At 33.6% G+C, this 11,435-nt stretch overlaps 1 protein-coding gene across 2 annotated transcripts; it reads left to right on the top strand.

Annotated features, from left to right (window-relative positions):
- The first annotated feature begins 658 nt into the window (after positions 1–658).
- LOC110722300 (BTB/POZ and MATH domain-containing protein 3) lies at positions 659–6,331 on the top strand. 2 transcript variants are annotated; one of them, XM_021901573.1, is made up of 4 exons: positions 659–1,380; positions 1,969–2,317; positions 3,706–4,014; positions 5,684–5,776. In XM_021901573.1, exons 1-3 carry the CDS (start codon positions 959–961, stop codon positions 3,991–3,993), a joined length of 1,059 nt encoding a protein of 352 aa, XP_021757265.1. In that variant the 5' UTR covers positions 659–958; the 3' UTR covers positions 3,994–4,014; positions 5,684–5,776. The 2 variants fall into 2 exon arrangements, with proteins under 2 accessions (XP_021757265.1, XP_021757264.1); XM_021901572.1 differs by having other exon boundaries at positions 660–1,380; positions 3,706–3,976; positions 5,684–6,331.
- Positions 6,332–11,435: the final 5,104 nt, after the last annotated feature.

Here is an 11,435-nt window from a genome sequence, read left to right as displayed (position 1 = left end):
CCATAACAACCAACGAAACCACCATACCAACCCACCGAAACCACCATACTAACCCACCGAAACCACCGTACCAACCCACCCCACTACCACCAAGATCCAAAAATCCAATTGTTTCCTACCCGAAAGTGATTTGGTTGAATGGTTTGGTTTACTCCGGAGGCAAGGGGAGTAGGGCCAACGGAGAAGGGGGTTTGCTCCAGCGGGGAAGAGGTAGTTATAGGGGGTTCCGGTGGTGGTGGGGACTGGTTCACGTGGGAGATCGGAGAAGGGAGAGGGGTTGATTCTTTTTTTATTTTATTTATTTATTTTTATATAGGTTTTTATTTTAAAAAAATTAAAGTAAAATTTAAAAAATGATCGTTGTACATGTTATCGGTCATTTGGGTTCATTTTGGGAGGAAAAAAATGAAATTTGGGTTTTTGGGAAGATTTAAAGATTGGTTCGTTATGGAAGAACTGCTTAAAAATTAGTGTGTTTATGTTAAATTTTCCTACAAAATATAAAATCAAATTACAAATCTCGTGTCCATTGTTGCCGAATGTATAATGTGATCTTGGACAACCATTAGATAATTGTTCGACAAATCGTGCCCACCACACCAACGCGGATGCAAATAGTATATAAATAAATCCCACAGGATCTCTCTATCTCATCTCATCTGCCCGTCTGCCCCTTTTCTCTTCTATAAATACGGAGTAACATTTTTGTCCCATTTCTTTTTTTTTTTTTGTATTTTCACAGTTTCCAACCTTTTTCAAAAACCCCCAAATTCTCCCTCTCTCTCTCCCCCCGATTCACTGTCGATCATCTAATTTCTCCTCAATTCAACGATTTCGATTCAATCTCCTCCCTTTAACCCTAGAAACCCTTAATTGTTTTCTCCCCTTTCCCCAATTTCGTATGCTAGGGTTTGATCAAAGGGTTTTACCATCGAAACCCTAGAATTTCCATGAAATTATGGTTAATTTCGATGCCGGCGAAGTTACTACTCCTTCTTCAGACCTCAAACGAACGGAAAGCTCCGATCTCTCTTCCTCTAAGTCGGTAATTGAAACCGTTAATGGGTCCCATCGTTTCGAAATCAAGGGGTATTCTCTTGCCAAAGGCATGGGTGCTGGAAAATACGTTTCGAGCGACATTTTTACGGTTGGTGGGTATGATTGGGCGATTTATTTCTACCCAGATGGGAAAAACCCAGAAGATAGCTCAACCTATGTTTCGGTTTTTATAGCGTTAGCGAGTGAAGGGACGGATGTTAGGGCGTTGTTTGAATTGACATTGGTGGATCAAACTGGGAATAAGAAACATAAGATTCATAGTCATTTTCATCGTGCTCTCGAAGGCGGGCCGTATACCTTGAAGTATAAAGGGAGTATGTGGTATGTTTGCTCTTGATTCTTGGTTATATTGTTTAAGTTTTGGGCTTTTCTTGGTTTATTTGTTCTGTTTGTGTTTTGAGTTTTGCCAATTTGAATTTTTTTTTTTACTATTGATGTGGGAAATTGAAGAAAATGTTGTATAATTTGGGATTTTGGTTCTTGGATGTCAAGATTGTGAAAGATTGATATTGGCAAAACAATGTTGGTCTGAAACTTTGCAGTCAGTTGCTTAGTGGCTCAATTACACCAAAATATTGAAAATTTAAATTAGAGCATTAGTTATGTTTGAAAGTTTGGTGCGGTAATATGGACAATTAAACAAGTAGCAAATATAGTAACTCAATTTTGGTTTAATTTACAGCTTATTGCAGTTCAAGATGATTGGTAGGTGCATTGTTTTATTAGCTTTATGTATGGATTGGTGATTGGGTTTGTTTTGAATTTGATTACAAAAGTTAGGAAATGTACAAATAATTCTGTGGTGGTAATTTTTCGAACCTTTGTATGATAGGGTCCTGCTTATGCCTTCTCTCGGTTCAGAGGCATGTTTTCTTGCCTGACCAGTCGTGGGATTTTCACAATTTTCAGGGGGTACAAGCGTTTCTTTAGGAGAGCTGCTTTGGAGCAGTCTGAGTTCCTGAAGGAAGATTGTCTGCTATTGGAATGCACTGTTGGAGTTGTTAGAAGCCGGATGGAGAGACCCAAACAGTATAGCATAAACATGCCACCATCTGATATGGGTAGTTCTTTTAAGGATTTACTTGATAATGAAATTGGGTGTGACATTGTTTTCAAAGTTGGGGATGAGAAATTCAATGCCCATAAATTGGTGCTTGCTGCTCGTTCTCCTGTGTTTAGAGCTCAGTTTTTTGGACTTGTTGGAAACCCAAAGATGGATACAGTGGAGGTGGAAGATGTTGAGCCTTCTATATTTAAGGTATGTTTGTGTATAATTGTCATTTCAATGTTTCAGCAAAGTATAAGCACGTGTACTGTATAAGCCCTTTTGTTTTCTTTATTGTCGCGTGCAAAAGTTAGTGCATTTTTGTTTCTATCATGTTGGTTGTCGAATTGTGTCTGCCCTTTAGCGTTAAATTAGTGTGGTGTGTGTGGAATTCTTCTTTGTCAGCCTAGGTATCGAACTTGATATGGACGTGATGTGTTATCTAATTTTGTTTATAAAATTTGAATATTAAGTACTTATGTGGGATTTGCAGATCTTTACTAGAATACTAGCCAATGTACATTTTGCACAAGTTCAACTTTTCTTCACACCTTTTTTTGGGTAGCTTGACTCTTACTTTTACTTTTACTTTTACTTCTTTTTATCTAGTTAAGTATGGCTTACATTTAAATCTAAACTGTGTAGTTGTTAACAGTCATTCAGATTTATTTCCATTTAAACAAAATGAGGGAATATGTGATCGACAACCTCAGTACTTAATCTGCCTACTTTAGCTTTCCTTCAAGTATTTTTAGAACTTGCAAAAGTAGGGTAAGATATTAAGATTATTACTCTGTAGTTACTACACAGGAAGGCCTTACTATATTCCTCATCTGGGGGCTGTTTGGGATGCTTTTCCTGTATTTATCTCGTGCTTGCTAGACTAAGGACTTACATATATTGTTCTTCATCCCTTCATTAGCCCTTATTTGACCTGCCTGTTGTTGAGTTTTGGGCAATAAAGTGATATCATTTGTATGAGTATATGACTATGTTGTAGCTATGTTGCGCCACATTGTTGCCTAAGTAGATCAATGGTGATGATGAAGTGTCAATTTTGACTTGTGTCAGTACAATGTGTTTGTGTGTGTGTGTGTGTGTGTGTTGGGTTGGGGGGGGGGGAGGGGTGGGTGTTGGGGTGTGTGTATTGCCAGACTACTATGCTTTTCTGCTTTAGAAACATAATGTGGGTCGTGATGAATTCCTTATATCATAGAATGGATATGGAGAGTATGAAATAGAAGAAATTAGTGTTGACAATGATGTTCTTTGGAATTTACTTTTGGTGGATGTGGAAATGAGCTTCTGTTGTCAGGGTTGTTGTAAGTGTAGCTATTCATGTTCTATTATTGAATTATTTGTAGCCTCATATAGGAAGGAAATGATTAATAGGGACTTGAATAGGTAGGGGGAAAATGCCAAGGATGACTGAGCTAAGATGTCTATAGATCTTTTTTTTTTTTTTTTTTTAAATGTCAATTGTTCTTATTTTGTGTTTATTGTGCACATAAGCTTTTTTTGTTTTTTTTTTTCCAGCGCTGTGTCATCTTGACACTGGTCCATTTAACCGTCTTTAACTTGACTTGTCATCTGATTTGCAGGCCATGCTTATGTACGTATACTCTGACTGCCTTCCTGATGTATTTGATATAATGGGCTCAAATTCATCTTGCTCGTTTGCCATCATGGTGCAACATTTGTTGGCTGCTGCTGATCGTTTTGGTCTAGACAGACTGAAAATGTTATGTGAATACAAGTTATCTGATGAAATTACTGTTGAAACAGTGACTACAACTCTCTCGCTGGCGGAGCAGCACAGATGTGTGCAGCTGAAGAGAGCCTGTTTAAAATTTGCCGCAGCAAATTTGAATGGTGCGTCTACCCTGTAGAATCTGATGATCTTGTGTCAGGTCAAATCTTTTTAGATTGCTTTAATTGTTTATTCAATGGTTGTTTGCACCAAAGTGAACAAACAGATCTGAGTGAAGATTCTCAACGTTCTTAATATTCAGTGATGGTTTACTGTAATCAATCAATCAATCAAAGCCTTAATCCCATAAGTGGGGTTGACTACATGAACCAAAAGTGATTATTCCGTAATACATCCTGTAAAGGAAACTGAATTGCACTAGAGAGGTTGGAATTTTGGATGTTCATTGGGTTTATATAGTGTGTTGTGAATTGCCCTCGGATCCTGTACAGGTAAACAATCACGGTTCCAGGTTTTTTTTTTTTCTATCTAGAGTTCCTGTTCCTTGAGAGTAAAATAGAAGTATTGTAGGTTATTGGCAGTATATTCACCTAGATGTTAGGTTTCTTTTGGATCAGTAAACAATTTTCTACCAAGCATATAGTTGATGTAACTGGGTAGATATGTTGAAAGCCAAACCCAACGGCAGGGGTGATGTTATGTTGGAGGATGTGAAAAATAGAAGATAAAGGATGATGGTTGGCACTAGATGATTGAGTGGCGTTCAGACTAGGATATGGTTGCCATGAGTGATGAAGAGTTATGTGTATAGGTGATGCTAGATATTAGAATTATGCTATTAATGTGAATTCTCCATTATTGGATTGAACTGACCTTCAGTATCCTTCTCAGTGGTCCCCTGAAGCTATTTAACTGGTTCTCCAAAAAATCTTAATCTTCTAACAGCATAGTTTTTGGTTTTTTCTTGTTTACTTCTTTTATTTGAAATTGTAGTGCTGGAGCCTGGGAATTGATATTGTCAATCCCTTTAAAATCGGGGTTGTATAAATTTATGAGTTCGAATGCATGTGGGCAATTCTTGTATGGTGGAATTGTGGTCAGAGGGTCTTGATGACAGAATATGCACATTCAGTGAAGAGTTTGTAACTTAGCAGCCCTTATTTAATACTGGGAGCTTCATGGCTTGCGAAGGTGCCCCTTAGTCTTCTGATGTTTTTGAACTGTACAAGCCAAGCTGGACAACTATGGTAAAAACACCTTTTGTCGTCATGGTTTTGATAATATATCTAAGCTTTGTGCAGTGCTCTCTGAATGTGGTTCTCATTTCTTTGTCGTTATACTTGGCTGGATCAGTTCAAATTGAGGAATGCTGCTTTAAAGAGACCATGTGCTACTACTTGAAGTTGCTCATATTGGCTGTTATTGTTTGGAGATGGTGCTCCTGGCAGATGAGAGGGGAAGAGGGGGCAGCGACTGGGTGATCATTTAAGGTTTTATGGGTATTTTAATTAAGAGGTTGCTTATTTGTGGGAATATAAAACTGTGAAATCATTTAGGTTTGTTATAATGGTTGGAGATGGAGTTCTGCTGGTAGAAGATAAGGTGTGGTAGGGAACTGGGTGATCATTTAGGGTTCAATATATATTTCATTAAAAATTTATTTTTGCATAGAAGCGGCAGATATCTGAAGTAAGTGAAAATAAGGTGTGCAGAATGGAGTCGTGAAGTGGAACAAAGCCTGTATGATTTAAGAGTGGAACAGAGCCTTAAGTTGTGTTCCTAAGTTTCCTACTGTTTCTTTTATCTTTCTTTTTATAGGCCCTAATATTATTTACAAACGTGCTGTTTAAATTTTGTCTTTTTTTCAGCGGTGATGCATTCGGAAGGGTTCAGGTATCTGGAGGAGAGCTGTCCTTCATTGCTTTCAGAACTGTTGCAGACCGTCGCCTCAGTGGATGATACTGGTTTGCCCTTGAGCAAGAAAAGGAGCATCAGCAGCGTGTTTGCGCTAGATCTAGCTGCCACAGATAGAGGAATTCCTGCAGAATCAGTGAATGGCAGACGTTTCAGGAGACGCCTGTAGTACAAACCCTGCCGTAATAGGGCACAGATTTTAGTAACTTTTAGTGCTTTCCTTACCATCATAGCAATGAAAATTAAGATGGTGTTAATAGCAGGTTAACTTGGATGATGTCATGTTAATGCATCGGGTCTCTAATTTACCCAGTGCCCTGGTTTCAGTATAGAAAGTTTCTTCTTTTTTATTTTATTTTGTTGCAGTTTTTTTTTTTTTTTTTTTTTTTTTTTTTTTTAATTCGTTCCTTGGGTAAAAGTAGGATCGTGTTTTATATTTTTGTTGTAGATAGCAAAGGAGACAGTTTCTGACTGTTGACTTGATGAAGCATAGATGAGAAAATGTTACTCGTCGCAATGATCTTCTCTGTTTATCATATATGAATACGTTTGGTTGTCTGTCAAATATTTTTACTACTACTATCATCTTCTCAATTTGTTGATCTTACTAGTATTATCAATGGAATGTATTATTGATGATTCGACTAATCCTTATTTTGCCAGTGATGAGAATGTAAATGTGCAAGTATTTATAGCAATAGCAACATATTATAATTGAAAAGAACCAACATTAACAAAGAAGTTGAACCATTACCTATTACATTCCGCTATGTTTGGAAAAGTAGTTGAACAAAAAAAAAAAAAAACACTTTTATCCTTCTTGATGTTTTTCCATGGAGATTATGGAATATACGATGATGAAACACATATTGCCAAAGCTACCTAGCTAGTTGTATTTCTTGCTTTCGCCTAGTTAGACCAAAGGAAGGTGCCCATTGCAAACTCTCTCTTAAAAGCGACATCGCCTTTCACGGAGAGTCCATACTCAGCAAAAAGCCGATCAAGAGTAGTTTCAGGCATGTGTTGATAGTCATCTCTGGTGTACCTTGGGTAGTGAAGTGGCATTTGGAAGAAGTAGTTCTTTACCCCATTATTCTTCTGCCTATTGCTTTCCATGATCTCTTCTCAATTTCTGCTTACTGCCTTTATGTTTTTTTCCCCCTTTCTCTCTTTTGTTTATGAAATGATCACCATTTAAATTATCCTTAGCTTGTTGATTATTATATAATAAAGTGGTTTATTGGTCTCTATAACCATGCATGAACGAATGTAAAAGGCTCAAAATGCATGAAATTTTGTCACAAAAAATGGGTGTTGTACCATATATCTCTACCTAGCTCTTAGGTGCTACATGTATTGTACCATTTCATGCAAATTATATGTTTTGTTACCTTCTCGAACACACACATGCACGTATTGGAGCGAGAGAGGAAGTGTACTTTTGTGTGTGAGAAACATAAGTCTTACGTAGTATTCATTTGATCTTCAAGGAAAAGCATATATTTAGTCTTTTGTTTATGCTTTTTTAATGTGATATTGTAATACTTATCAAACTCGTTCAATGCATAATAATATTGAGTTTGATCTTCTTTTGTAAATTTGAATGTTATATATTGGTAACCTTTAAATTGGACCATTTCTAAATTTTTTTGGTCTGGTCAGGTTCGATACCAACTAGCTAAGTCTATTTTTATATTTGATTTGTTGTTATTATTATGGATTGGTTTGTTTATGAGTATTCCAAGTCCAACTACAATTATATTGTCTTTGCAACGTATCAACTAATAAAGTACATACAATTGGTATTTCATGCACATAAAACATAAGATTACGTAGTTGTACTACATAATAATAGATGTAGATTGGTGGGTCCTATAAAAGTTTCTTGTCGTACGTACAATTTATACCTCACCAAATGCGCTTTGGAGTGGAATTCCCTTATTTTTCGACCTCTTTCTTTTAATTAAGGGTTCGTTCTTGCCTAATAAATTCTTTTACAGGTAGGATTTTGGTCCCACGACACAATTCATCTCTCCCTCTAGTCCTCTACCTTACTAAAAAAAAATAACTATTTGAACCCTCTATTATTGAATACTAGATGGAATCCCGTGCGATACACGATTTTTTCATCTAATATTTTTAATTATTTAATTGATTGTATTTAATAATTTCGGACAAAATTACAAAAGTTTAATATTTTTTTTACTATAATTTATAATGAATTTATTAAATATAAATAAATTGTAAATATGATATTTTTTCCGTTATATAAAATCTTTAATGTGAAATGATAAATTTTTAATAATTTAAATCCTAAATCATTATTCATTGTTTTACCATATCTTTTATTTCGATAGAATTACCAACCTCGTCCACAACCAACCTACTACATCAATGGATAAATTGAACCGTGAAATGTTAGCCAAACTGAAATTGATATAAATTAAATCTATACATTTATATAATATAAATCAATATATTTACCAATAAATGAAAAATTGTTGCGATATAAAATCAAATCTATGCATTGGAATTTTTTCATCATCTCCAAAAATAACCAAAGTCATCCATATATTAAGTATACAACATCTAATCGTATGTCATTACATAAACAAATAATCGTTAAGTATCCTAATAAATACAATGTAACTAATAATTACAAATATAAATTTAAACATAAGATTTTAAAAATTACTCGGACATTGATGACCTAAAACTAACACAAAATTCACTTGATGGGGTTTTGTATTGATACGAAATTTTATTTGTGTCGCATGATGTGTTAGATCTGCATGTAAAAAAACATTTATTAAATAAAACATAAACATATAATCGTTGAGTATCCCAAATTAATAGCCATTGATGACCAAAAATTAACACAAAATTACTAACACAAAATTCGCTTGATGGGTTTTTTTTTATTGATACGAAATTTTGTTTGTGTCAATTTATAATGGTAGGTATCATAAATTTTAATTTAATAATAATTAACGAACAATTTGTATTTCTTATCATACATATTATCAAAATTTATCTTATAATGATAGGTATCAAACTTTATCATAAGCGTTTATCATTTAAATATTTCTTAGTATATTTTTTTTGGATTTCTGTAGTATTGAATTAATAAATTTATTTTTTCCTATATTTTTACTTTATTTTTTTGCATTAAAATAATTTAATTCGTGGATTATAATCTACGTGGCATTAAAATTTTAGATATATCAAATCTAATTCGTTACTTTTATCTAGGTGGCGACATAATTTTTTAATTCAAAAATAAAATACAAATCTTTCTTCATATTGATCGAAATAAGTATATTTCTTACATGGCGCTCCCAATGTTATTAAAAAATGCCTACTTTATATATATATATTTCTACTTTATTAGATTTTTGGATATTGAATACATCACATATCTCTAACACACAAGCTATACAATTCTTACTTATTTTAATTTATTTGAGTCTGACAATAATTTGAGTCCTACAATAATTTATGCAATAGTATGCATCACAACATGACCTACAAAATTCAATCGATATCAAACAGAGAAGTACGAATTGAAACGTCGTCACTTAATGCCTGCAGTATCGTGGTGTTTCCATCACAAATTTAACAGAAAATTGGCAATTCATAATAATATCATATAATTCATTTTTGATGACAACAATTTCATATGAGGAAATTACATCATCTTAGAAAATGGACAAGAAATTTATTATTGCATAATTAATAATAATTGTATGGGACCTTAGCTTATTTCTTCAGTATATAAATGGACAAGAAAAAAAAACTGTTCCAAATATTGACATACAATATGAGAATTGAGAGCCATAAACTATATGTTACATTATTTCACCACAAAAATGTTACATTGCTTAAATTTAGTTAGACCTTTCAATCATTGAAACCCTTATTTGAACCACAAGAAATCTTTACCAAATTATATATGGGCCAAAGAAAATGCTTCCTTTGCAATCGAATGATAAAATCTATGAACACGTTATGTTTTAAGGGAGTATAGTTATGGAAATTGATCGTACACATTCTTGTACCAAATCATTTAAGCCACGTACATGATCTCTTTACCAAACCATGTATGCATGGGCCTAAGGAAATTATTCTTACAAGTATGTACGTGAAATGCAATATTAGGTAACCCTTCTTGTAATGTTTAGCGTCAATTCATTCTTAAAAAGTACTCCCTAGATTTTTTTAAAAAATAGTTCTAATTTGGCAATGTGGCATACATCACATAAAATTCCACGTAATCGTGTGGGTACTTGTAAAATTCATTTTAATGTATAGTTTTCAAATGCGAGTATAATTTTTTTTTAACTTATATTTGTTGATAATTAAATACTTATATACAGTGTATTATATTGGTCAAAGTTTCATGTTGGCATAAATGTTGGTCAGAGTAGGCATTAAAAAAACGAGTATTTTGTTTTTCTTATGTTAATATTGGCCGTAATATTTATTAGTTTATGAGGGGAAACACCAAAATATAACTTCTTTTTTTTTTAATATATATATATATATATATATATATATATATATATATATATATATATATATATACTGCTTATACTCCCTTTGTTCCTGAAAGTTCGACTCACTTTGCATTTGTACGGTCTCCAATGAACATCTTTGACCATGAATATCTTCGGCTATATATAAGTGAAATTTATAAAAAGTTGGTATTTGAAAATTTTATAATAAGGGAATCTAATAAGACCCCTCATACTAATTTATTTCTATGGTATAAATTATAATATGTGGTCAAAGTTATTTTATTTTGACCAAATGAATAGCAAGTGAGTCGAACTTTCAGGAATGGAGGTAGTATATATTTTACTCTATATTATAGCATATAACTAAAAATATTGATAGTGAATGGAATGACCGGGAAGGCTGTATAGATATAACTTTATGTTTAGTGTGCCAATACTAAAAATATTAAAAAGAATGATGTCACTACTCTATCGCCTTAAATTCGGAATCTCTTTTACATTGCTGCTTTGCTATTGTGGCATTTCCATCCAACAATAATACGAATCAGAATAATACCAAAGGCAACCACTTGAAAATGAGTGGCTCCCAATATATTTACATGTTCCTGGGGGTCTAACTGTGCAAATTTTAGACTTTAGCTTTAAGGTGTGACTCACTCTTTTTTTAATTTTCTAGTCCCCACTCTCTCAATTTCAATTAATTCCATTTTTCTTGTGGGTTGATGATAATCCATGGAAATGATTGAATGCATAAGTTAGTGAATGTGACTAAAAAAATTTCAGGTTGGGCCAATGGGACACGATACAGGTTGTTAGAAGAGTTGGATAAAGACCAATCAAATTGGTGATTTAAGGTTATATTTTTTTAATTATTTACTCCCTTCATCTCCTTTTGTTCTTCCTAATTTTCAAAAATACTATATACACGTAAAATCTTTATTGTTTTTGCCCAAAAAAAAAAGAAAAAAATTAATCAAGATACCCTTATAAAACTTTTGTAATTCCTCTCAACTTTTGTAGGCAAAACAGTTACAAAATAAAGCTATATTGTCTATTTTAGGGCAAAGTGGACGACTTCAATCATTCAAATGATTTCCCGTGGTGTTGTGGGGGGGGGGAAACACTTTGAGCTCTTTCTTTTCCGCGTCTGAAAATTTCAAACTAGTAAAAAATAAAGGCTATAATTCCC

The sequence above is a fragment of the Chenopodium quinoa genome, unplaced genomic scaffold, assembly GCF_001683475.1.
Source record: "Chenopodium quinoa cultivar QQ74 unplaced genomic scaffold, ASM168347v1, whole genome shotgun sequence".
In the NCBI taxonomy this organism is placed as follows: Eukaryota; Viridiplantae; Streptophyta; class Magnoliopsida; order Caryophyllales; family Amaranthaceae; genus Chenopodium; species Chenopodium quinoa.
Note: the sequence above shows the minus strand (reverse complement) of the source record. Positions and strands in the feature narration are given on the sequence as shown.